The following is a 27,551-nucleotide window of genomic DNA, read 5'->3' on the forward strand; positions in this document are numbered from 1 at the left end:
CGGGCAACGTGAATAGCCATAATCCTTCCAGTCTTATACGCAGTTCAATGTTAACGACCCGTACAAGATTATAGTTATAAAAACAACAACGCCATTCAAATCCACCTCCACGCTTTCTATGAAAAGAAGAAGAAGAATCTCCCAATTGAGTACTTCCGCAACAACGAAAACTTCCGGTTGAGTTTTTCTTCTTCTCCGAGGTCTGTACCTAAATGAGTGTTTCGAAAGTGATTGTTTTTCAATGAGTTTTGTAAATCGTCGACACTAACTACTAACATAGAGAATAATGGATGGGATCCGACTACAAAATGGCTGATCAATGTGCAAGTATAATCTGTATTAATGGTGCAGCATCGAAGAAGAAAAAAAAAATGTTATATCACAACGTGCAGTGACACCCACCTCAGAAATGTTCCAGAAGGGTTTTCCGGCAAATAACCCACCAACTCTTCACGAAAGTCACCGTGTGATGTCGAACGTCCACAAAGGACCGGTGCTGACAGACAGGTTGTCCGGCTTAATAACATCACGTGTTCTCAAAAACACTTCCTGGTTCACAGCCTCCTGACAAAAGGGGAACGTTTTTTATTAAAAAAAAAAAAACATTTTAATTTCTTATTCAGACTGTGGCTGCATCATTTTCTGGAACTGCGGCTGTGCCACTGATGCAGTGCCCTTGTTCGTATGAAGCTGATACTCATTTCGCTGACCTCCGAACGATGACTGGCTGAGTAAGCCTGGTGTTGGCTCAGTGGTTAGGGTGGTGGCGGCTTGGGATCCTAGGGTCCTGAGTTCAAACCCCGTCGGCCGCTGAATTAATACACCAGGGGGTTGACTCAGCCTGTCATCCTTCCAAGGTCGTAAAAATGAGTACCAGTTCCAGTGTGTGTGTACTGGTAGAGGGGCACTGCATCGGCGACACAGTCACGCTTCAAGAAATGATAGCTACCCCGTCAGCTAAGCTGCCTTACGACCACCACCACTGGCTGAGTCAACTCACTTAGTGTTATTTAACAGCACGACAGGCACTAAAATCTTAACCGTCAAGCCAACACCAGTCGAAGGGGAAAGTTAATCAAGAACATTAGTTACCAAGGGTTGCATATCAAGCATCTTGAAAAGAATGCCAGGGGCAGAGAAGGCACAGAAAAAGGCCCTTTATATGCTAGTGTGTGTGCCTTGTGGCAAACTATAGAGAGGAGAGACATTCCATGGCTTGTAGAGAATGCCAGATGATAGAAAATAAGGAATATTCAAAAAATTCTCAGGTGCATCGCTGAACTACCCTTGTGTTCTTCGGAGGAATCGAGTAATCCTCGAGAAAAGTTCATATAAAGGGGCACCAATTAAAAATAATTAATTCAACACACACACACACACACACCTTCTCTTTTGTGTTTTCGTTTTTCAAGGTGCACAAAAAATAATAATTAAAAATAATTATGTGCTGACAGGTTTTAACCTATATACAGTGGGGAGAACAAGTATTTGATACACTGCCGATTTTGCAGGTTTTCCCACTTACAAAGTCCGTAGAGGTCTGTAATTTTTATCATCGGTACACTTCAACTGTGAAAGACGGAATCTAAAACAAAAATCCTGAAAATCACATTGTATGATTTTTAAATAATTAATTTGCATTTTATTGCATGAAATAAGTATTTGATTACCTACCAACCAGTAAGAATTCCAGCTCTCACAGACCTGTTAGTTTTGTCTTTAAGAAGCCCTCCCATTCTCCACTCCTTACCTGTATTAACTGCACCTGTTTGAACTCGTTATCTGCATAAAAGACAGCTGTCCACACTCAATCAATCAGACTCCAACCTCTCCACAACGGGCAAGACTAAAGAGCTGTCTAAGAACATCAGGGACAAAATTGTAGACTTGCACAAGGCTAGGATGGGCTACAGGACAATAGGCAAGCAGCTTGGTGAGAAGGCAACAACTGTTGGCGCAATTATTAGAAAATGGAAGAAGTTCAAGATAACAGTCAATCTCCCTCGGTCTGGGGCTTCATGCAAGATCTCACCTCGTGGAGCCTTAATGGTCATGAGAAAGGTGAGGGATCAGCCCAGAACTACACGGCAGGATCTGGTCAATGACTTGAAGAGAGCTGCGACCACAGTATCAAAGAAAACCATAAGTAGCACACTACGCCGTCATGGATTAAAATCCTGCAGCACATGCAAGGTCCCTCTGCCAAAGCCAGCGCATGTCCAGGCCCATCTGAAGTTTGCCAATGACCATCTGGATGATCCAGAGGAGGAATGGGAGATCATGTGGTCTGATGAGACCAAAATAAAGCTTTTTGGGGTAAACTCCACTCGCAGTGTTTGGAGGAAGAAGAAGGATGAGTTCAACCCCAAGAACACCATCCCAACCGTGAAGCATGGAGGTGGAAACATCATTCTTTGGGGATGCTTTTCTGCAAAGGGGACAGGATGACTGCACCGTATTGAGGGGAGGATGGATGGGGCCATGCATCGCGAGATCTTGGCCAACAACCTTCTTCCCTCAACAAGAGCATTGAAGATAGGGCGTGGCTGGGTCTTCCAGCATGACAACGACCCAAAACACACAACCAGGGCAACTAAGGAGTGGCTCCGTAAGAAGCATCTCAAGGTCCTGGAGTGGCCTAGCCAGTCTCCAGCCCTGAAGCCAATAGAAAATCTTTGGAGGGAACTGAAAGTCTGTGTTTCCCAGCGACAGCCCCGAAACCTGAAGGATCTGGAGAAGATCTGTATTGAGGAGTGGGCCAAAATCCCTGCTGCAGTCTGTGCAAACCTGGTTAAGAACTACAGGAAACGTCTGATCTCTGTAATTGCAAACAATGGTTTCTGCACCAAATATTAAGTTCTGTTTTTCTGATGTATCAAATACTTATTTCATGCAATAAAATGCAAATTAATTATTTCAAAATCATACAATGTGATTTTCAGGATTTTGTTTTAGATTCCGTCTTTCACAGTTGAAGTGTACCTATGATAACCAGAGTTGGTGTCAAAGCCACCCAAAGCTCGCCTGTTTATACATTTATCGTTTTAAAGACGTCTAATAATTAATATTTTTTATAATTCTCTAACAATTTTTTTTTGGGGGGGGGGGGTTGGAAATCACTTAAAACATGTAGAAATGCAAAAAAAATATTTTCTCCAACAATTTTTTTTGGGGGGGGACCAAGTCCAAAATCTAATGGCATGATCCTTGGACCATACCTAACCGCCCCACCAAGTTTCGTCGAAATCCTAATCACTTAAAACATGTAGAAATGCAAAAAAAAAAAAAATCTAAATTTTGTTGAAAAAAAAGTTGCAAAAACATTTTTTTTCTCTTACAATTTTTTTTGGGGGGGGTGGAAATCACTTAAAACATATAGAAATGCAAAAAAAATTTTCTCTAACAATTTTTTTGGGGGGGGTTGGAAATCACTGAAAACATAAAATGCAAAAAAAAAATTCTCTAACAATTTTTTTGGGGGGGTTGGAAATCACTTAAAACATGTAGAAATGCAAAAAAAGAAATCGAAATTGTTGGAAAAAAAAGTTGCAAAAAATTATTTTTGGGGGGGGGTTGAAAATCACTGAAAACATGTAGAAATGCAAAAAAAAAAAGATTTTTTTTCTCTAACAATTTTTTTGGGGGGGACCAAGTCCAAAATCTAATGGCATGATCCTTGGACCATACCTAACCCCCCCCCCCCCACCAAGTTTCGTCGAAATCCTAATCACTTAAAACATGTAGAAATGAAAAAAAAAAATCTAAATTTTGTTGAAAAAAAAGTTGCAAAAACTTTTTTTTTCTCTAACAATTCTTTTTGGGGGGTGGAAATCACTTAAAACATGAAGAAATGCAAAAAAAAACTCTAACAATTTTTTTTGGGGGGGGGTTGTTGGAAATCACTTAAAACATGTAGAAATGCAAAAAAAAGAAATCGAAATTGTTGGAAAAAAAGTTGCAAAAAATTATTTTTTGGGCGGGGGGGTTGAAAATCACTTAAAACATGTAGAAATGCAAAAAAAAAAAAATTTTTCTCTAACAATTTTTTTTTGGGGGGGGGACCAAGTCCAAAATCTAATGGCATGATCCTTGGACCATACCTAACCCTCACACCAAGTTTCATCGAATTCCTAATCACTTAAAACATGTAGAAATGCAAAAAAAAAAAAAAAAAAAAAAAAAATTTGTTAAAAAAAGTTGCAAAAACATTTTTTTTCTCCAACAATTTTTTTGGGGGGGTTGGAAAATCACTTCAAACATGTAGAAATGCAAAAAAAAAATTGAAATTGTTGAAAAAAAAGTTGCAAAAAATTTATTTTTTGGGGGGGTTGGAAATCACTTAAAACATGTAGAAATGCAAAAAAAAATTTTCTCTAACAATTTTTTTGGGGGGGGCAGACCAAGTCCAAAATCTAATGGCATGATCCTTGGACCATACCTAACCCCCCACCAAGTCTCGTCGAAATCCGTCGAGTTTTTCCGGAATACAAAAAATTTAACATTTTCATGCTCACGCTCACGCTCACGCTCACGCTCACGCCGGGGGTATCGCTGTAGCTCTCTGTTCTTCGAACAGGCGAGCTAAAAATTACAGACTTCTACGTGCTTTATAAGTGGGAAAACCTGCAAAATCGGCAGTGCATAAAATACTTGTTCTCCTCACTGTATGTAGGGTGCTCCTTTATATGAGCTTTTCTCGAGGATTACTTGGTTCCTCCGAAGAACACGAGGGGAGTACAGCGTGGACACGATAATTTTTGAATATCCCTTATTTTTTTATCTTCTCGCATTTTCTACAAGCCATGCAATATCCCTTCTTTTCTGTAGTTTGCCACATGGCACGTACTGTATAAAGGGGCATTCTCTATGCCCCTTCCCCAATAACATCATGGGTGATGAAGGTTGTGGTCAACTTTCATCAAAAATGTGTGGTTTTGGCGAAGAAAGCAAATACTTATTTTGAGGGGCGACCCTCCCCCTCCCCCCCCCCCGCCAGGAAGTTTCAGTCCCTATGTTAAAGTTGCATTCAGAGAAACCGTTCCATTTAAAGGGAGGGATGCTTCGCACTTTCCTTTATTGCTGCAGGAATCTCTGCTTCGAGCAACACCGCCATTGCATACTTGTACCACATACACAAGATGTACCACATACACATACATACACAAGAACAGAACTCAAGCGAACGGCTAATGAGCGAAAACTCTCAAAAATAGCAAAAACTATGGCACTTTGGTGGAATTTGTTTCGAAAGCCATTAATTAGACGTATTGTCCGATGTATATTCCAAGTTTCAACTCGTTTCGATGAATAGTCTTTTAGATACAAGTGCCAACACATTTTAGATGGACGGCTGGACAGACTGACGGACATCAACGTGAATTTCGAGGTTTTCGTTGAAAACTCAAGAATGCCGAAATGGACGTTGCTGAAATTTGAAACATGTTTCCTTGATGTACAAAGGATTTATTTGTGAAATTTCCAGCCAATTTCGTCGGGCAGAAGCCGAGAAACGAATTTTCAGTCCCCATCTTAAAGTTTCATCCAGAGAAACAGTCCCATATAAAGGGAGGGGCACTTCGTGCCCCACCCCTTGATTCTTTAAGCCACACACACAAAGTTGAATGTTAGTCATTTCACAAATTATGGGTCAAACATAGACTTTAATCTTATTTTGTTTAATTTTACTGTCGTGCGCTACCCACAAATTGTGAACTGATGCCTTCATTAGGTGTCATGTGTATATATTGTGACGTCCACGGGACTTGAACGGTCCCGCCAACGTAGGATGTGCCGAAACGATGGAGGCGGTTTATTTTTTTATAACCCAAGGATGGCGGTTTTAATCGCTCTCGAGCAAACGGGACGACGAAGGTGGCACGAGTCGCTTTTCACTGAGTTAATAATGTTTATTTTCTACACAGAAATTAATAATAAGACTCGGCAATAGGAGGGATCTGTGGGCGATTCGACGAAAGGTGGTGTGCGTTCGGGCGTGGGGGAAAAACACAAACAATTCCAATGGATATACAAATCTCAAACCCTCTAAAGCGCCAGGTACACACACACACACACACACACACACACACACACACACACACACACACACACACACACACACACACACACACACACACACACACACACACACACACACACACACAAAACGTAGCTAGTGGTCAGGCTTGCCCGTGGTGTCGACGCAAAAGTCATTGGATTGGTGCCGGACAAGCTGGCGTTGCGCCCATCAGGGGCAGGAGACACGGTGGTGCAGAGGTTCCATCAAACCTTCCGCGCAGAACCGCAGTTCTCGGCCTGTGAGCTCCAACCAGCCACCGCGGTGTTGTTCCTGGTGGTGTCGACCTCCTGGTGTAGGCCCAAGACCGCTCACAGCCGCCAGGGAGCCAGTTCTAGCGCCAAGATGCGAACAGGAGAGGGAGGCAGGTCTGCCCACCGTTCGGTCCCGTACTCAGAGCCAGCAGAACAAGAGCGCCAACCGAGGTGAGGCACGAGGCACAGCCAGGCCACGAGACACGACGAATCCAGGAACGAGCAAGCGCAGCCCGAGAGAGCTCTGTGGTGCCACCTCGACGAGAGCTTTTCTTTCTTACTCCTCCCCCTCCCCTTCCAACCAGATTGCTTTTATACTCCAGAGTCCTCATCACTATCAAGGGAACCCCTCACTCGTCCCCTGCCTGTCGCCTTCCGCCAATCTTCATCCAGGGGGGCGGAGCCATCCGCAGCACCGTTCTATTACGTCACGGCAAGCCTTCAGGGAATACTAAAAGGGAATACGCATAAACACTTACCCTAACCCGTCTCCCTATCTAATTACGTGACAATTATCATTTCCCCCTTAAAGAAATGGACATTTAATAGAAAATTTATCACCACTGAATTGCTACTTATTACATCGAGATCCTGGTACAACTCGAACAGCATGGCATACCTAATTAAACATCCTAATTACCCTTTGAATGCATACCGCCCCCCCCCCAGACGTAACACTGCCCCCTCCTCTGGTACCGCAGCTCCTGCAAGGTATATCACAGGCGCTACCGTACCAGCCTGAACACTTCCTGACTCACACCTATTTAACTTAACAAAATTAAGTAGGAGGGGCAATGGGCAGCGAGCCGCAGCTAACTTACCTATCCTGCTTAACGTACTACCCCCTTATGGCCTTATCCTCGCCTAAACAATCATTCATTTTTCTATTTTTTATTTTATTTTATTTAATCACACGAGAGCACTGAGCAAAGTTGCACTCCATCCTCTGGATCATCGCTCCTGTCCAACGCTCTTTCGGTTATCTGGGGAGGGGAAACAAAAGGTTCCACAAAAACACAACACTTATACTTTACATTCCTACGCTAAGCCTTAACGACACTATTCACGGGATATTTACACGCGACCGCGTCCCCCAGTGATGCTAATAGACCCAGCGTTACCTGGGGAGCCAATTTTCAAATTTGCCTCACTCTAAAGTTATGCGGACATCATGCCCTTGCTGCACGTGTCAAGTTGTGCGGGATCGAGTGGGACTCGCACATCTTCACAACACTCACACCATGGTCATCATCACATTTCTCGGTCATGGTCCCCATTTCAATGATTGCAGGCTAAATCCCGTCATGGCCGTGGGGTGGGTTACCACAAGATGATGGGGGCATCTCAGGTGCAACCGTCCCCGCAGGTAAGCTTTAGTCCAACCCGGACGTTTCTCCGCCCCGCTCCCTTTGATTCCCACCCCCCTGGTGGCCATCAGCTCTATCCCCGTACAACACACTGGAAGGGGTCTCACTGGCTCCTCTGGCCTTCCTGGGTCGCCAAGGTCCTACCGCCTTGGTCGCCCAACCAGACCCTCTCCCAGTTTCCTCCAGACAATGTCACCATCAGCCACCAGGGGTGAGTCTCTTTGAAGGGGTCGCAATTCCCACTCACCGTGAGCCTCGGCAATCCCTGCGGACAAGCACATCATCCCCACCCACATGACTCCACCAACCCATCGGCCTTACATGTGACACCTGCATTTCTAACACTTCGCCGACCATGACCAATAAAAAATCAATGTGTGCACCATACAGTTCACTTCTTAATTGAAACAACTCACACAGCACTTCTCACCCGATCCACGCATCAGCCATTGGACAGCCACTCATGCCCGCTCCATTACCAATTACCCACTGTCCCTATTGTCACTCAAAAACCCAGCAGAACTTACAAACCCATGCCAATTTTCCCACAATTCACTATTTTCACCAAAGGAGGGCACTTCGCTACAATCTCACCAGCCGAGCATGGCCCTGCATGCTCAGCCCGATCTAGTTTCCCCGACCCCGACAGTGATCTCCGGACTCAATCTAGGTAAGGGCACCTCGGATAGACCTGGCGGTTCAGCAGGAGGATTCATCCTCTCCGGGCTCGAAAGTCTATTGGAGGGTCTATCCATCGCCGGGTACTGGCAATATCGTTGCATGTGTCCTCTTCGCCCGCACCGGAAACAACTCCCCATAAAAGGCCCCCGTGGGTATCGGTGTAATGTCTCGTCCGGTTCCGGACCCCCTCGGCCATAATCAAATTGCTCTATTGGCTGGGCTGGAGCACGCTGCTGTAGCGCACTTACTGCCGAACTACCCCTTATCAAACTTGACAGTTTCTGGCAAATTTCCTGAAGCAATTGGGTAATGCCAATTTCTCCTAGCCCCCCTCCCTGATCCCGAATCTCCGCCTGTCGGATCGTCACCGCTGGCCTCTCGGGCACCCGACCCAGCCGACTCCACGAGGCCAGCCTGGCCACGCACTCGGCCGCTCGGTGAACGGTGGGTGGGTCCTGCAGCTCCACTAGCGCTCGGACTTCAGGGTCCGGAAGAGCAGCTAAAAATTTCTCTCGTGCCAGTCTGTCTCACGCCTCCACTGTTAGGTCCCGATACGCGATCCTGACTGATTGGTAAATGTCCTGTGCCAGCTCCTGCACTGTCTCGCCCGACTTTAATCTGCGGTGCTGGAGCTGGGCCCGCACCAGATCACAGTTTGCTGCGAACCCAAACCGACGGCTCAACGCCTCGCAAATGTGGGAGCTGGTCAACATCCCTCCGCGATCACGTTTAACACATCTGCGGCTGGTCCCCGCAATGTTGCCACCAAATTACCTGTACGTTCCCGCTCATTCCACCCGTTTAGTCGGGAAATGCACTCAAATTGCGTCAGAAAAGATTCAAGGCTCCCTGACCCGTCAAAATTTACCAGGGGGATCACTTTCCCGGTGGCCCGCTTCCCAGTTTCTCCCTTGTCCGAATCCAGCCAAGGGATCAAACACCCTTGTGGCTGCGTATCCAATTTCGGAGCCCCCGGTGGCCAAAGATGTTTTGTGGTGAGGGTCTCATGGGTCAACTTCGCCTCCTGTTCCAAACGTTGAATGGACCGATTCACCTCTTCCCACAGGATCTTCTGGGCCCGCACAACCTCCTCCAAGACTCCGTCGCGAGTTTGTAGTTGCTCTTCAACCAACCCGGACACTCTACTTTCAAAACACGGCTCTACCAGGCCTTTATCCAAGTCTCCCTCTTGGCTCATAATTTTATCTTGTTCGTCCAAACGAGCCTCCAATCCTTTTCCCTCCTCCGCCAAATTCATCCCTTGCTTCCTCAGCTCTCCCCACTCTTCTACTTGCAGCTGCATACGAGCATCCACACAGGCACGATGACGTTCCAGGCCTTCATCCACTTTATCAACCCGAATGTTTGTTGCATCAATTTTATCTTCCCATGTTTTCCGTTTATTTTCCCCCTCCAATGTAATTTCTACCTTTGTTTCCTCCAATCTATCCTCGAATTTACTTTGTATTTCCCCCAATTTAACATCCACACACTCCTGCATCTCAGTTTTCATTTTCTCCATCTTTTCCCCTAATTCATCCCTCATTAAATCAATCCGTGCACTCAACTGTTTCCCCATTACCCATAACTGATCTGTCATTTCTGCCCCCTGTGCTGTTATTTTTGCCCCCTGTGCTGTAATTGCACTCATTAAATGTTCCAACATTGTCCAGATCGACATCGCGCCGGTTTCCGGCGCTGCCAGCTCCGTTACGGGCGATGAAGCACGGTCCACGCTTGAAATGGGGGAGGTTCCAATCCCACCCCTGTCTCTCCCTTCTTCCCCCGACTCGCTGCCAGACATGTGGCCTTCCTCCTCAAACATCTGCACATCCGCCATGGTGCAAAAGTCCCGTTTGCCGCCAATTAAATTTAATTTGAAAAATCCCGCCAAAATTTTCCCACGCTCGTGCGCTTTTCTGCAGTAATTTTATATTCCAATTCGTGGCGAGATTTTAATCTTGGTATACTCTCCCGAATACCAAATATAATTTGGAGGGGTTCGTTTATCCCACTCCTGACACCAATGTGACGTCCACGGGACTTGAACGGTCCCGCCAACGTAGGATGTGCCGAAACGATGGAGACGGTTTATTTTTTTATAACCCAAGGATGGCGGTTTTAATCGCTCTCTACCAAACGGGACAAGGAAGGTGGCACGAATCACTTTTCACCGAGTTAATAATGTTTATTTTCTACCCAGACATTAATAATAAAACTCGGCAAGAGGAGGGATCCGTGGGCGATTCGACGAAAGGTGGTGTGCGTTCAGGCGTGGGGGAAAACACAAACAATTCCAATGGATATACAAATCTCAAACCCTCCAAGGCGCCAGGTACACACACACACACACACACACACACACACACACACACACACACACACACACACACACACACACACACACACACACACACACACACACACACACACACACACACACACAAAATGTAGCTAGTGGTCAGGCTTGCCCGTGGCGTCGACGCAAAAGTCACTGGATTGGTGCCGGACGAGCTGGCGTTGCGCCCATCAGGGGCAGGAGACACGGTGGTGCAGAGGTTCAGTCAAACCTTCCGCGCAGAACCGCGGTTCCCGGCCTCTGAGCTCCAACCAGCCACTGCGGTGTTGTTCCTGGTGGTGTCGACCTCCTGTTGTAGGCCCAAGACCGCTCACAGCCGCCAGGGAGCCAGTTCTAGCGCCAAGATGCGAGCAGGAGAGGGAGGCAGGTCTACCCACCATTCGGTCCCGTACTCAGAGCCAGCAGAACATGAGCGCAAACCGAGGTGAGGCACGAGGCACAGCCAGGCCACGAGACACGACGAATCCAGGAACGAGCAAGTGCAGCCCGAGAGAGCTCTGTGGTGCCACCTCTACAAGAGCTTTTCTTTCTTACTCCTCCACCTCCCCTTCCAACCAGATCGCTTTTATACTCCAGAGTCCTCGTCACTATCAATGGAACCCCTCATTCGTCCCCTGCCTGTCGCCTTCCGCCAATCGTCATCCAGGGGGGCGGAGCCATCGGCAGCACCGTTCTGTCACATAACGGCAAGCCTACAGGGAATACTAAAAGGGAATACGCATAAACACTTACCCTAACCTGTCTCCCTACCTAATTACGTGACAATTATCATTTCCCCCTGAAATGAAATGGACATTTACGAGACAATTTATCACCACTGAATTGCTACTTATTACATCGAGATCCTGGTACAACTTGAACAGCATGGCATACCTAATTTAACATCCTAATTACCCTTTGAATGCATACCCCCCCCCCCCAGACATAACAATATGGTTTGAGAAAATTGTCGAAATATTGATATCCCTTGCCCCACCTCATGTATGTATATATATATATATATATATATATATATATATATATATATATATATATATATATATATATATATATATATATATATATATATATATATATATATATATATATATACACCCTGGGTTTTCATTGGAAACTGTCTGGCACCGCAACTCCAGCACTTGTCACCATAACTAGTCCCATGCCGCCTACTTGCCTTGCCTTTCTTTTCACAAAATTTATCCTATAAAAGTGAATTTGTTTGTTTCTTTGTTTATATATATTGTTTATTTACAAGAGTTTTCCACAAATACGGATTCTGGCAGGGTGGCATATCGCCATCACCCTTGTTGGCAATAAAAATCTTCAATCTGATGGAGGGGGTTTAGGGTGGGGGGGGGAAGATCCCATTTCTCACGATATAAATGTGTATCGTACAGCACCACCCGGTGGTAGCCAGAATCACATATCACATATCATCATCATCGTCATCATCATCACCATCATCATCTTATATATGCCTGGTGTTGGTGTAATGGTAAGAGTGATTGATTTGGGATCTGAGGGTCCTGAGTTCAAATCCTTGAAAACTTTATCCATCTATCCATCAGGACCATACTCTGTGCAGAGTACTGCCTAAACAGTCTCCTTGGCTATTGGGTACAATCCTGGACAGGTCGCCACTCTGACACAGGATTCCAGCAAGCTGGCACTCATTTTGCTGACCTCGGAAGGATGACAGGCAGAGTCAACCCCACCTGGTATTAATTAAACAGGCGAGGGGGTTTGAACTCAGGATCCTCGGATCCCAAGCCCACCAAGAAAACTTTATGAAACCCTGTTAATACCCCATACATCCTTCTCCCTTCCACCATCCCTTTGTTCCATTGTTCCTCCAACCTTTTTTTCTTTCCTCTATCTTCCTCCTCTCTTGTTATAATTCAGAGGTCTGAATAAATGAAAGTCGTGAAGTTTTTTTTTTTTTTTATGCAATGTGTTTGGCAGGCCTCGCTGATGCCTTTTTGTAGGAGCGTTTGCAGAGCAAGAAACGTATGGAAATTGCTGTCGTCCCACATAAATCCACCACATGTTTCACAGCTACCCTTACTAGCACCATTGAAACCCAGATATTTACACCACTGCAACTCAAATTGTGTGCTCCAACCTTCAGTTGAACAAATAATTGTGAGTCCTCGAAGATTGTTTACCAGAGGTCCAGTCTCAGCAGGCATGGAGCTGCAGGATGTTGTATCAGTACTGAAAGCCTTTGCTCCCACACATTTGGCAGCTGAATGGGACAATGTCGGTCTGCTGGTCAAACCAAGTGGGGAACATTTCGTTCAAACGATGCTCCTCACCATTGACCTCACTGAAACTGTTCTTGAAGAAGCGTTACGTGTACAGGCTCAGATGGTGCTGGCCTACCATCCACCCATCTTTCACCCTCTGAAGACACTTTCTGGGCACACGTGGAAGGAACGCCTGATTGTGCGGTCACTCGAGAACCGCTTGGCCATTTACTCCCCACACACAAGCTATGATGCCCTGGCTGGAGGACTTACTGACTGGCTGGCACAAGCTTTTGGTGAGTTTATTGCCCAAAGGTTGACCAAAGGTTTTAAAATCTATCTGAATGATGTTCTCCTCTCAGGATAAATCTTGCATAATACTACCTTATGTTACATGGTCAATCAAACGTTTGTGTTGTCATCTTTTCAGGAGAAAGCACTGTGTCTGTTCTGCACCAGTCTTCACCATCAGCCCTTACGAGTTGTGGCCATTACCACTTGTCAACAACATTGCATGGAAAGGATGCTATGAACGCCTCTGTGGATTTGCAGAGTATTACAGGCGACACTCCCAAAGTTATACAAATGAGGTATCTATCGATTATATCTATATGTACTAATAAATGTCAGTGTATGTCTGTCTCCTCCATAACTCCAAAACCATGAAACCTAACGGCCCCAAACTCTGCATGCATATGAAGGGAACTCCAAGGTAGTGCACGAGTGAAAATTGGGTATTTGGGTTAATTTAAACACCTCTTTGAAGAGAATTAACGGCCTTATTTAATTATATCCTTTATCAAGGTTCATCCTTGGTCATCTCGCTGTCCCACGCTGGGGTCTTAATTCACCAGTTTTTTGGGACCTGCTAAACAATGCCTTCACTTGGAAAAAGGCCGCAACGGTTTCTTAACGATAAAGTTTTATTTTTTTCGCTCTCCTCACTCCTATCATCGAATGCCTGATCATCACACCTACGAATTGCGAGATGCATTGCAATGCTTATAAATGCCAGGAGACGCCAGCGTTTGTGGTTTTATTTCATTTCCACACATGCCATAACCTTCAGAATCTCTTAATCTGAGCCAAATTGCAAAATTTAAACTTTTTTATTGACTCCAGCAGTAGCTCTTACTGCTAAAAAAAAAAGAAAAAAAAAAAGAGTTAATTTGTCCAATTTAGACATTGTTTGATATTCCGGGCATCTCTGGGCGCATGGTGTTTATTTGACTGATCGGCAATCGCTAATTGCTTATCAACTGTTTCGTTGGAGTACTTGCTTGAGTGCTTAAGCCACGTGGCTAGCGCTCTACAATATTCACACTGTCACTGATTATATTGATCAACTTGAACAAAGTTTAGGGCCTATTCGGCTGTGCTTGGCCCCGCATTGTCGTGCGGTGTCTCTGGCCATGTCTCACTCACTGAAAATGTGCAATTATATTTTACACCACGTTTCCCCTTTTTGTACGATTTTCTTTCATTATAAGACCCATCACTTTGGCATGGATAGATACATATGAAAAAAAATTAAATGTTTAGTTTCTAAAAGTTTCTCAAATCATTCTGTTGGAGTGCTTACTTGAGTGGTTAAGTGACTTGGCGAGCGCTCTTCAAACTTCAATGGTGATGCTGCGGAGTGGTTCTCTGTGGGGATATCTCCGAAGTTAGGAAAGCAAAGTAAATTAGGTGATCACAATGTGTAAAAAATGTTTTCAGTTCTTACAAAGCAATGAATTTCCTCTCTCCCTCTCTTCTCCCCTCCTCTTCTCCTCTCCCCCACCCCTCTCCCTCTCTCTCCCGACCCTCTCCCGCCTCTCTGACCCATCTCCCCCCCCACTCTCCCTCTCCTCCAACCCCTCCCCTCTCCCCTCACTTTCCCCTCTGCTCCCTTTCCTCTCCCCTTCCTCTCATTCCCACCACTCTCCCTCACTCTCTCTGACCCATCCCCTCTCCCCTCCCTCTGCTCCTCTACCCCTACTCCTCCCCCACTGTTGAGGGGACTACTAAGGACTGACGGTTTAGTTTCAAATTTATAACGGCTTTCCCACAGTGTAGCATGTATGAATCAGATTTGGGGTGAGCCGACCGGAGGAGTGCAAAGGTTGCCACATGTGCAAGCATACATGCAGGTAGACCTTTGCCAGGTAGATATTGTGGGTTTTAAATGCTCCCGCCCGGTTTTATGTATAACCCAGCGGTTAAAAAGAAAATGTTACTGTTTGGGCACGTTTTATCGCCCTACCCTTCCCCCTCACGCCGCATTCCCTTCTCCTCACGGCACATTCCCTTACCCTCACGTCTCATTCCCTTCCCTTCCCCTCACACTGCCTTGCATTCCTTTCCCCTCACACTGCCTTGCATTCCCTTCCCCTCATGCTGCCTTACCTTCCCTTCCCCTCATGCTGCCTTTCCTTCCCACCATACTACTTTCCCTACCCCTCCCACCACACTTACTTCCTCCCAAACCCCCTCCCCTCTCCACCCCCTCCCCCATGGACATCTCCAAGTGGTCCACATGCTTTATTAACATGCTGTTTTAACACGCTCCATTTCGTTCAATCCTGTACTACCCCCCACCCCTCCCTCCCTCATCCTCACTCCCACCCCTAACTGTGAAGGAGTGTATAGCGATGTTTGGGTGAGGCGTTACTCTTCCCATCCCCTTTCCTTGCTGTTTGTTTTACCCCCTCATTGGACTGCTCTTGCACATTCATGCCATGTGGTGATCGTAACTACCAGGTTTGGTGAATTTCTGCACAACCATTGAGGAGGACATAACTAATGGTCAGACAGATAGAGCTGATTACAATATCCCTCTCCCGTTTTTATATATTACCTGCGACATGTCGCAGGTCTATAAGAGCTTCCCATTGTTGCTGCTGCTGATGTTGTTGTTGGGGTTCTTGTTGGGGGGGTCGATTCTTGAAATGTGCACCCATTAGTCAACAAGCTGCCAGACAGCACCCACATTGGTCTCTTGACTCCACTGACTGTGGCACCCAGACGAAATGATATAGCACCATCTTCATTTTCTTGTGGGCCTAACACATTAGGCCTGTAGGCCTCTCCTGATTATACACTGTCCAGGTTTGTAGCATCTGATTTCCATCGGCTTTGTTTGGGTCGAGTGTTGATCCTGATGAGGGACCCCAAAACATCTAATCATATGTCGAATAAAAATTACTAGTAAGGTTTAATCAAGCCTGTACGTGGCTCCCTAACCATGTGACGCATCAACTCTTTTAAGAGTGCTTTCATTGTGCGTTTCCCATTGGCCCAGTACTAGATTTTTAAAACCAATTCACTTGCGCTTAATGGCGAAGTCCCATATCTGGAATTACTCCGTGTGAGTTCTTATGAACAAAAGGTTGATTACAACACAGAGAGCGGAGGAGCGGAACAGACACGTACGTGGGACGTGAGCAAGGATGAGGGAGTTGAGTGGACAGAGGAGGTGAAAAAATATATATTGTGTCGCAGGTTATGACCACAGTGCAGTCGTTCTTGTTTTCCAAAAGCATGGGGATAAAAAAACAAAACAATGGATTTTATCCTTTTGCTCACTTGTGTAAGTGAAGTATTCGGCCATTAACGCAAAATATAGAAATGCACGGCAATGAAACTGTATGAACGCAAAGAACACAGAATCGCTGATGGTAGCATCGGATCATTGGTATATTGGACATAAAGAAAGACATGGGTTGTAGCCATTCTGTCACTACCTTCGCTTGCAGTTAGATTCTTCACCTTTAAGCTGTTTAATCTTGGTCACATTCCTGCACCAACAACAAACTTATCCTGGTGTTTTGCGGATCAATGCTGCAACATTGATTACACAATCCTTTGGAGCCAACATTGAGCTGGCTTTCCCCTCTGCTCGCATTCACTCGTGGACATTAAAGATCCTGTAGGACCATTCAAAAAGATTGTCATGTTATTGTACACCAACATCTGCCCAAATGTTAAATGTACAGGGGCACTGCATCATTGGCAGAGCCGGAACTCGTTAAATATTCACTGCAAACTCAACAATTAACCTTCTGCCTTTGCTTTCAGTAAAATAAATTTCCTGTCTTTGCCCTGGCAGGAGAGATGATGCTGACAACACTACTGATGTCATTTTGTCAATGAACGTCACAGAGCAGGTGTTGCTGCAGGTGTTGCAGTGCTTGTCCAAGTACGGATCTCATGCACGAACAGAAATTAACACTACGACCATGGTAGGACACAGTACGGAAGTAAAACTCATTAAAAAAAAATTTTGTATGCACTGTTGAGGCTTGTATGAGAGCTAACACATGGAACGTACAAGGGGAGCAGGAGATAAGGGGGGGGTGAGGAAAAAAGTGTGGAACAGAGACATGGGATCCGTGGTGGGGAAAGGGATGGGGTGGGGTACACAGGGTAAACAAGATGGACACTCCAGGGACTTCAGGAAGGAAAGTAGGGAATTTGAAGGAGGTGGGTTTGGGGTGGATTAATGGGGGTAGAAAAGATCATGGTTTTGGATGGGGGAAAATAAGAGATTGTGGTGAACAGCTATTTTGAAGACCTGGAGGGAAGAGTGGGATTGAAGAGTTTGAGAGTTTGTTCCAGAGGCAGGAAAAAAAAGAGGAATGAAAGAGTGAAGGTAAACAGTGATTCAGCTCATCTTCACTCTTTTTAAGTTCATTGTCACATCATTTTAAACTTTTGTCTTTGTTTATTGATCTGCTTTCATAAAACTTGTTTGTTTGTTTTTAAAACTAGTGAAAGGCCTTTTGGAGAGAGGGTAGTTGTTACCGTCACCACTGGAAGTGGACGGAGATTATGTTTTCACCCGTATCATTGTGAGCAGAATATCTCAACAGGTTGTGGATGAATTCGGATGACATTGGTGGACAGGTTTGTGTGTGACAAGGATTAATTGATTAGATTTTGGTGAGGATCCGGATCTCAGAATTTATAAGTGATTCTTCACCATTGAGAGATGGGGCCAAAACTACATATAGCATCATATCTCAAAAGTCTGGATGGATTTTGACAAAACTTGGATGACAAAGATAAATTGATTCTATTTTGGTGAAGATCCAGATCCGCGAGAAATTTTAAGTGATTCTTCACCATTGAATGATCGGGCTAAAACCAATACCTGACAAGATATCTCAAAAAGTTATTCACAGATTCAGATGAGCTCTCAGGAGAGGCAGAAAAACATCTGTCCAACCTCAAGCATGAGCTTTCAAACTTGTCTCCCTCCTTTACAACCTGGTGGCATCTTAAGTCAGTGTCTGGAGTATGCTCCCTCTCCATCCCTTCCCGCTCTTCAAATGGCACCACAACCGACTCCGCTCGTGAGAAGACTGAATGGCTCAATTCTGTGCTTGCTTCCAAATCTTGTGTCCCTAACCCCTCACTCTCGGTTCCCATCCTTCCTCATCATACGCAATTGCTTCTGGACTCTGTCTTTTGCACATGAGAAGGTACTCTCAACCCTCAACTCGGACTGCTACTGGACTGAGCTACTGGATCAGCTCATGTGTCCTAAAAATGTACTCTGCTGCTCTTGCACATCCTCTCTCTGCCCTTTTTCACCCTGTCATTTGCGCTAGGTCATTTTCCATCTCCTTGGAAATCTCCCAACATCACTGCATTACATGAACTAGAATGGCACTCGGTGGAGCGCATACCTCTGCCACGCAATGCCTGATCCACAAGAACAACTTTGGGCCCAATACATTTTAGAAATATCATGCTATACATCGTTTTTTGGCCCTATCACTCAATGGTGAAGAATCACTTTTAAATAATTATCGGATCTGGATTCGTATCTTCACCAAAATTGAGTCAATTCTTCCTTGTCACACACCCAACGTGTCCATCAAGTTTCGGCCAAATCAGTCCACAACTTTTTGAGATATCGTGCTATATATAGTTTTTGCCCCTATATCTCAATGGTGAAGAATCACTTAAAAGAATTCTGGTAGCCGGATCCGGAGCTGAATCTTCACCAAATCCAATCAGTTCACCCTTGTCACACCAAACATGACGACCAAATTTCATCTGAATCCATCCACAACTTTTTCAGATATCCTGCACACAAACAAACAGACAGAGGTGAAAACATAACCTCCTTCCACGTTCAGTGGCAGGGGTAAAAAGGTGCAAAAACCGATCTCCTTAACTACCGCCCTATCAGCTTACTTCCGATCATCAGCAAGGTCATGGGATCTGTCATTCACAGTTGATATGAAAACTTTCCTTTTCTCCAACAGCCTCATCTCAGATCACTGATTTTGTTTCAGACGAGGTTACTTTACCCTGGACATGCTGCTTCTATTCACCCAACAATGGATGGAAGCTCAATATCAGACATGAGATCAGGGCTGTCTCTCTGGACATATCTCATGTTTTTGATACAGTCTGGCATCCTGCCTTACTATCCAAACTCTCTGCCTATGGCATCCAATGCCAACTCAACACATGGCTTCCTGACTTCCTCTACTCTTGTAGCAAATGTGTGACACTTAACAGAATCCTTTCATCTCCTCTCCCTGTCATCTGGAGTGCCCCAAGTCATATTGCTTTTAACATAAAAATCTTCATCTCGAAAACGGCTGAACAGATCGAGGCGAAACTTTACAGGTAGGAGCGCCTATCCATTATGAACAAAAAGTTCTTCACCTGTTCTGTTCTTGCGTATGGCAGCTTGGCTGCCGGGTAGCTATCATTTCTCCTCTTTCTTCCCACCTGTGGAACCAACTTCCACATTCTCTTCAATCTCAATCTTCCCTCCAAGTCTTCAAGACAGCTGTTCACCACCATCTAAGCTCTTCCCCCATCCAAAACCATGATCTTTTCTACCCCCACTAATGCCCACCTCCTTCCAAATTTCCAGTTTTTCCTTCCTGAGAGTTTGCTTCTGTATCCAACCTGCTCGTGCCATGTGTTCTCCCACACCCATTATTTGTCCAAGTCTCCCTCTATTTTGTACTTCAGCATTGTTGTTGGTGTTTCCCCCTCTCTCTACTGTTGCTTTTGTTCTGTTGCAGCCTGATCCATTTAATGTTCTAGCTCTTCCATGAACCTTGACTGTATACAAAAAGGAAAAGCTCTGCACACCTTGTGCAACCTCCCCTCCCCCCTCCTCTCCCCACCCCCCTGCACATGCTTCAATTGTCTAGATCTAGATAGTCACAGCAATATCTTTACTTTTCCAAGAAACTGTAATTATTTAAACTCAGCACATTTTTAACTGTGTTTATTTACTGTAATCATTATCCTTTGATAAATGTCTTTAGTAGGATGTGATCATTTTGATGTATTTATGTTGCAGGTATCACTGCCGAACACCGGCATGGGAAGACTCTGCCAGTTCAAGGAACCAATGTCCATCAAGGATGCTGTGCAGAGGGTAAAGGAACATCTGGGTCTACCCCTAGTGCGCTTGGCTTTAGGAACCCAGCACGTAGAGGGTGAGCATCATCTGAAAGACTTATTTAAGGATGGGATGTCTGCTCCTCTCTTTTGATATACAGGTACTGTGCAAAAATCTCACTTGCCTCATCATGCAATTTTGGGAGTGTGGAAATGGTGGAAGGGGTGGGGGGATAGGATGAAGGGGGAATCGTGTGGATGCCTGCCAAAATGGAGGAGCTGAAATGTCTGCAAGTTTTCACATGCTTTTTTGAAAGCATTTCTCACCTTTCAATGTTTTTCAAACAATCAAAAAAGTTTGTACGATCTCCTGCTGCTGACTTTGCTTAAAAGATGTCCCATTCAGTTCAGTGTTCTAAAAGTGTACGACTGTATAACCTGCTCTGATTGGTCAATCATTCCCAATATCTTGTGCATCATTCTGCTTTGACTAATCACAAGCAAGCTTACAAAGCAGTTCTAAAATGCTGAAGTGGCAACTTGGAGATCCAGGGAGGGGACCCTCAACTTGGAGATCCAGGGAGGAGACCCTCAACTTGAAGTTCCAGGGAGGGGCGAGTCAGTTCCACGACCACACCATCTGTTCTCCAACAATGACAACGAACCATTCTCCAAATGGACTGGTCTGACTCACTCAACAGGACTGTCAGCATCCATATGCAGCCTTTTATCCCCTTCCTTGCAGCCACGCCCTGTGCCCTCAAGTATCCTTCGCTCATGGCCATCACATGGCAATAAGGTGGCATGTCATCGTTGCAGAGACGCCACTTGGCCGAGGTGTTGATATTGGTGCCCCCTGAACCAATGACGTGCCAGTTTTCAGGCTGCCAATGGTTGTTGAGCATTCCAGGTCCCTGTGATGGCCGGTGCCATGCCGGTCTTCTTGCACTCAGAGCATGGACAGCGATAATTGGCTCACACAAGAACTGCCGGCCCTTCAAAATTGGCTCTTCTCCTTATCTTGCTTGTTTATGCAGAGAGGACAGGTACGAACTACACTTCCTAACCAGGCTCCACGTCAACTATACTGCCTCTTATCGTATACGTAAATAAATACAGGATGACTTCACTCTAGCATGTCCTTGGTTATAGAAAGTGTTCTCAGGTAAAGTGAAAAAGCTGGTCTTTATTTTTTCTTTTTTTTGTATACTTTGTCTTGGCTCGTGTAAAAGTGAACATATGGAACATCTAACTAAAATACGCAACTTGGTGTCTCTCTCTATCTGTTTTTTTTTTTTAACCGCAATACATTCGATCGTTACTTATCCAATCGCAACCAAACTTGACAGGAGGACTAAAGGTCACACGACGGAGGTTGTAGCGATTTAGCTGGCCCCCCTTCTCAAGGGTATTTGCGCCTTGAGTGAAGTCTGTGTTGTGGTGTATAATAGGTTATCATGGCTTTAATGGGGCACACCTTTCGGACGTAAATATTATTATAACCACAAACAATTGAGTCAATTCTGTTCAACATACAATTATATTTTTAAATATAATTAAGTTGCTATTAAACTGGAAGAAGTTTGGAGGAAACGTGACTTGCTTAAGGCATTCTATACTTATCGCGTCTACCTCAGACAAACGAATCGGAGCCATTTCTACTTGCTGGGCCTCTTGGTGAGCGGCAATGATCTTTACTTAAAGTTGCTTTCACAAGTCTTTATGCATGAATGATGAATCCCATTGCTTATCCGATTTTTCTAACCATTAGATTACATGTGCACTGTATATGGATTGTTTATAACATATCTTGTGGCCTCTCCCGGCCATGGTTTCATGTGTGATATTGCCACTGACACCCTTACGGCCAAATTGTGACCTTTATTTGATGCATAACCATATTCCTAAGGTTCAATATCATTTTAATACTCGCCAGAGGGAAATTTGGAGAAAATTTGGTGTATCGGTTAACAGTTGTTGGTCCACACACCTATCGGTACAATAATAACCAGTTATCCAGTTTTGTTAAGTTGTGGCCGATTTCTGGTGACATTGCTGATCAGATGTCTCCAAACATCCCTATCCTGCACTGTCTTCTGAAGCTCTGGCAGAGACAGCTTGGTTGCAGCCTGTACCCCATCCATTGGGGGTGTGTTCTGTTACCAATCAGCTTACTATTGCTTGCCAAGCCAGCCATTCCTTATCAACCATTTTGTTGGAGTGCTTGCTTAAATGCTTAAAATCAGGCGAACCACTTTGCGATCAAGCTGATTGGTGATGGCTGAGTGGTAATGGAACACACCCCTTCTGACCACGTTCGTCTTCTCAAGTTGACATGATTTTAATATATATTTTTCGGTTTAAATAATTACCAGCTTTTCACTTTCCTCCTTCATTGTCCGCAGCAGTTTTATCAAGCCATCTTTAATTTCTGCCAACAGAGTGGTATCATCAGCATCCCTTACATTGTTGATGCATCTTTCTCCAATCCCGACTCCAGCGTTGATGTCACCCAAGTTATATCTTTCATCAAAATTGTTATTAACCACAAATTAATCAGTCAATTCCATCCAATAATAATGGCATAATAATAATAATAATAATAATAATAATATTGACATGGGGGCTGGCAGGGTGGCTTTGAGCTATGCATACTCTTCTCAAAGCTGTCCAGCCTGGTTTTGAATCCCAACCCAGCTGTCATCACGTTATCATCCCGTTGCTTCACAGGCAGAGTCTGTCATTAATGTGTTCCATTTCTCGGATGAATGTTGATTCATATTGTCTCATCAAAATGATTCTACATAGAATAACAATGAAATGGAAACAAAATAATGTCTGAAATACATTTTCCAGCGGGGACACTATAAATATGGCCTGGAGACGGACTCCCCTCTGGACACATCCGGAGATAGAGACATAAAGAGGGGAAGTTGTGGGAGGGAGGGTGCTGCACTGTATTGGGAGGGGGTAGAGCGAGGAGAGAGTGAGAGAGAGAGAGTAGGGGAGTTAGCAGAGAGAATATGTTGTGCTTTATGATTAAAAAAAAACACACACACACACACGTACAATCGGCAATTTTTCGGGAATCGGCAGGTTGGAGCCAGTCTGATTACCGATTACAGTGTGTACTGTATACAACCCAAAAACCTCGAGTAGCTTCACTGAAAAACAATGTTGCACTTATGTAGACATTTCAGGGATATGTTCACAAATATCAATCTTTATAAACAGTTGCGTGTGACGAGTGGGGAAAAAAAGGTTAAGCTCAATGATTTAGAAAACACGTCAATATCGCAAACAGCTCGGAAATCGAGTGTTATTTCACAACTCACCCAGAATGATGGAGCACGCGCTGCTCACACGGGATGGCGGAGCACACACCACTCGCTCGGAATGGCGGAGCACGCGCTGCTCACTCAGAAGGGCGGAGCACACACCACTCACTCAGAAGGGCGGAGCACGCGCCGCTCAATCAGAAGGGCGGAGCACGCGCCACTCGCTCGGAATGACGGATGCAATGATCCTATTACCAGCACACTGGTACTCATTTTGCCAACCTTGGAAGGATGACAGGCTGAGTCAACCCTACCTGGTGTTAATTCAGGGGCCCAACAGGAGCTTGAACTCAAGACCCTGGGATCTTAAGCCAAGCACCTAATCATTAAGCCTTCGGCGTTAGGCATTCCTTGCATGTGCTAGATGTATGGGGTAAAGGCTGCAACCAAGCTGTATTTTCCAGAGCTTCAGGAGGCAGTGCAAGATAGGGATGTTTGGGGACATGTGATCATGAATGTCACCAGAAGTCTGACAAGACTTAACGAAACTCGATAACGAGAAAGTTGTATTCTGCAGTTCTGTCCGAATGCAGATTCAGTACTGCCGAAGCAGTGTCTTGGCATGAGTTACACAGGGTGGTTTCATACTGTCACGGGGGTGGCTAGCCCATGTTAACCCCCTGACCCAAATTGTGGTGACGGGCGGTTAACACCGCCAGCCCCCGGTACAGCCAAGCGCTTCCTTATGAATAGGAGGTGGATGGGGAATGAAACAGATGCACAGGGGGTTTATCCTCGAACCCCACTACAAATACACAAATACAGCTTCTTAAAATAAACATAAACAAATATTTACAAAGGACAATTCAGAAGGTAATGATAATAATAATAAAGTAAATAAATCCAACAGTTGAGGTGCCTCTCACACAGACTCAAATACAGACAACGGGGAAACAAAATAAAAAGAAAACCCTTCCTTTCAACTGTTCTTGTACTTAGCTTGGCCCAGAGCTGGTCTTTTTAGGACTTGAAATTGAGGCGTTTCCACCAGCATGTGCATATGCACGCAAAATGGTGCTTCTCTCGTAGCAGAACAAACGTACGCCAGGCAATCCGTGAGCAACACTCAACACTAAGGCTCAGAGCCCCAGTGCAGCTGCTTATGACATACACGAGGCTTGGGGTCCGTTTCTCATGATTCAACCAATAGCCAAAGGCCAGCGTCTTGCTTCACCACGCGAGCCAAATCGCCTCAACATGAATTCAATGGTCGTGTCGTCGTCCTCAGCGTGTGCTCACCCTCCGCTCTCGCCTCTCCAAAAACAATGCACCTCGTGCCTCCACTCTGATCACAGCTCTCCACAAAATGCAAGTCTACTGAGTCCGATGCATCTCAAAATGTGCCAGCCTTCCTCTTTAATCATGGTTCTTCAAAAGTTTGCAAGCCAACCTTGAACTCCAGTCTCCTCTGTCCTATTTATCCTCCGCCTACGGGGCGTGGCCTGCTCGCACGAATCCCAGGAAGGTGTTGTAGGCGAGAGCGGAGGGTAAATGCGAAAATCGGAGGATGAAATAAAACCAGCAATAACAAATCATGCTTCCCCATTGTCTTGGGTCGCTCACCTGCATTTATTTTTTTTTCTCATGTACAATTTAATTTCGGACACTTTCCAACGGTTCTGTGATTTTCCTGGTGTATCGACTTTGATGTCTGTCGGCACACAAAATTTCAGCTTTCTACGTCACATGGAAGGTGACACTTCCAGGTCAGTCAGTCAGAATATTAACATCAGTCAGTCAGTGAGTGGTTAGAATAAGCTTCATATATTTTGCCTCATGCTCTCAGTCTTTCACATGCCTTTCTGCAAACTCCAGGTATGCTGTCATGTCTTTTTCTCAGGGGTGGCTTCTGTCTGGCCACTCTTCCATGAAGCCTAAATTTGTGAAGTGCTGCAGAGACTGTTGTTCTTCTGCCAGGTTCTCCCATCTCAGCCAAGGAACTCTGTAGTTCTGTCATAGTAGTCATTGGGTTCTTGTTCACCTCCTTAGCTAAGGTCCTTCTTGCCCAGTTGCTTAGTTTGGTTAGATGGCCAGCTTTAGGAAGAGTCTGGGTAGTTCCATAATTCTTTCCATTTCATAATGATGGAGTGCACTGTGCTATTGTGACCTTTCAATGCTATAAATTGTTTTATCCCTTTCCCCAGATCTATGCCTGCTCACAATTCTATCTCAGAGTTCTACGAACAGTTCCTTGGACTTAATGGTTGAGTGTCTGCTCTGACATGCACTGTCAACTATGGGACCTTGTATAGAAAGGTGTATTTCTTTATAAATCATGTCCAATCAATTGAATTGGCCACAGGTGGATGCCAATGAAGTTGTAGAGACATCTCAAGGATGATCAAAGGAAATTGGATGCACCTGAACTCAATTTGGAGTGTCATTGTAAAGGGGTTGAATACTTATTGATACAAGACATTTCAGCGTTTAATTTTTTTTTCAGTTGTGAAGATTTCTAAAAAAAAAAATACACTTTGCCATTATGAGGTATTTTGTGTAGATCGGCGACAAAAAAAAATCTCAATTTAAACCATTTTAAATTCAGGCTGTAACAGAATAAAACGTGAAAAAAAATCAAGGAGTGTGAATACTTTCTGAAGGCACTGTATATTATTTTGCCTTTACAACCTCGTTAATTCTCTTTATTATTCTGCTGACACAGACTGACTCTTGTCCTTATAAAGCCAAATTTTGCCACTGTAAGAATAATAGTGGACAGCATACATTTTACCTTAATTAGAAGATAATGGGCAAATGGACACAGTAAATGGGATTTCAACCTGCAGTCTTTGTGTCATGAAGTAATTGTTCAGATGGTAATGCTAAATAGGCAAACTTGTCATCAATTTATTTTATTTTTTTGTTTTTTTTCCAGAGTCAACCATACAGTCTGTGGCACTATGTGCTGGCTCAGGTGGTAGTGTCCTCAAGGGGGTTAAGGCAGACATGTATCTCACAGGTATGTACACATGAATCAGAAAAAAAATAAAACCCTTATGAGTTGTTTTTTTGTATTATAGCCTTGTAAATGTGCTGAGTTCTGTTTGTGTTTCTACTAATTCTGGAGTGATATTGAAAATGTGGTTGAAAAATGGTTGACACTTTTAAAAAATATTTTTAGAAATTATTCTGTAAACAGAGCTGACAACAGAGCTTTATGGTGTGCACGCCTCTGAGCTGCCTGTCGTGCATTTGAATGTCAGCCCAACTATAAACTGACAGCATGGTGTTTCACGTGCAGGGTGAGGTGTTGATGCATGTGCCTACCATCGAATGGATGTTAAACTGGGTGTCCCATCTGCTAGCATTAGTTGATGGTACCTCTTGAGGGCTCTTGAGTACAGCATTCGTCCGTAAGCGTGATTCTTATTTATTCATGCTTTTCAGGAGAAATGTCACACCACGAGGTGTTGGATGCAACAGCAGTGGGTACCAGCGTCGTTCTCTGTGACCACAGTAACACCGAGCGTGGTTTCCTCCCCCACCTCCGTAATATCCTTGTAGAGAGACTTCAGCAGAAAGTCAAAATTGTTGTATCTGTGGAGGATAAAGATCCACTTAAGATTTTATGACATAGCAGCAGTTTATGTCTATCGGCAGTAATACCAAATGCATCATCCCTGGACTGAATGCCGTGGATTCGTGTGTGAAACTTTTAAGCTTTAGTCATGCTGTCTTGTCTATTTGCTGCATAACTTTGGAGCAGTTGTCATGAGAAGGATTATACAATAAATTTAAATACTCCTTTGCATATTGGATGAATTTTACTGTGTGTGTGTGTGTGTGTGTGTGTGTGTGTGTGTGTGTGTGTGTGTGTGTGTGTGTGTGTGTGTGTGTGTGTGTGTGTGTGTGTGTGTGTGTGTGTGTGTGTGTG

General features: G+C 44.7%; 2 protein-coding genes across 4 annotated transcripts in view; one reads left to right on the forward strand and one right to left on the reverse strand.

The window, feature by feature from the left end:
- Positions 1–564, reverse strand: part of SIRT4 (sirtuin 4) — a 143,547-nt gene extending 142,983 nt beyond the window's left edge. For all 3 annotated transcript variants that reach the window (XM_085879556.1, XM_085879553.1, XM_085879552.1), the window contains exon 1: positions 403–564. In XM_085879556.1, coding sequence (XP_085735682.1) covers positions 403–527 — 125 coding nt within the window. In that variant the 5' untranslated portion in view covers positions 528–564. The remainder of the gene's footprint in view (positions 1–402) is intronic.
- NIF3L1 (NGG1 interacting factor 3 like 1) lies at positions 81–27,551 on the forward strand. The gene is made up of 7 exons (XM_085879551.1): positions 81–200; positions 12,697–13,276; positions 13,411–13,570; positions 17,071–17,203; positions 20,299–20,437; positions 26,553–26,636; positions 27,065–27,551. Exons 2-7 carry the CDS (start codon positions 12,706–12,708, stop codon positions 27,247–27,249), a joined length of 1,272 nt encoding a protein of 423 aa, XP_085735677.1. The 5' UTR covers positions 81–200; positions 12,697–12,705; the 3' UTR covers positions 27,250–27,551.

This window comes from Eptatretus burgeri, chromosome 4 (genome assembly GCF_056783735.1).
Source record: "Eptatretus burgeri isolate ZD-2024b chromosome 4, Ebu_testis_v1, whole genome shotgun sequence".
Lineage (NCBI taxonomy): Eukaryota > Metazoa > Chordata > Myxini > Myxiniformes > Myxinidae > Eptatretus > Eptatretus burgeri.

What these genes read in the sequence shown, in the direction of transcription:
- NIF3L1 (XM_085879551.1), top strand. Translation starts at nt 12,706, where the DNA reads ATGCCTTTTTGTAGGAGCGTTTGCAGAGCAAGAAACGTATGGAAATTG. An exon ending in AAATTAACACTACGACCATG is followed by an intron (nt 17,204 to 20,298) that starts GTAGGACACAGT and finishes TTTATGTTGCAG; the next exon opens with GTATCACTGCCGAACACCGG. An exon ending in GGCAGACATGTATCTCACAG is followed by an intron (nt 26,637 to 27,064) that starts GTATGTACACAT and finishes CATGCTTTTCAG; the next exon opens with GAGAAATGTCACACCACGAG.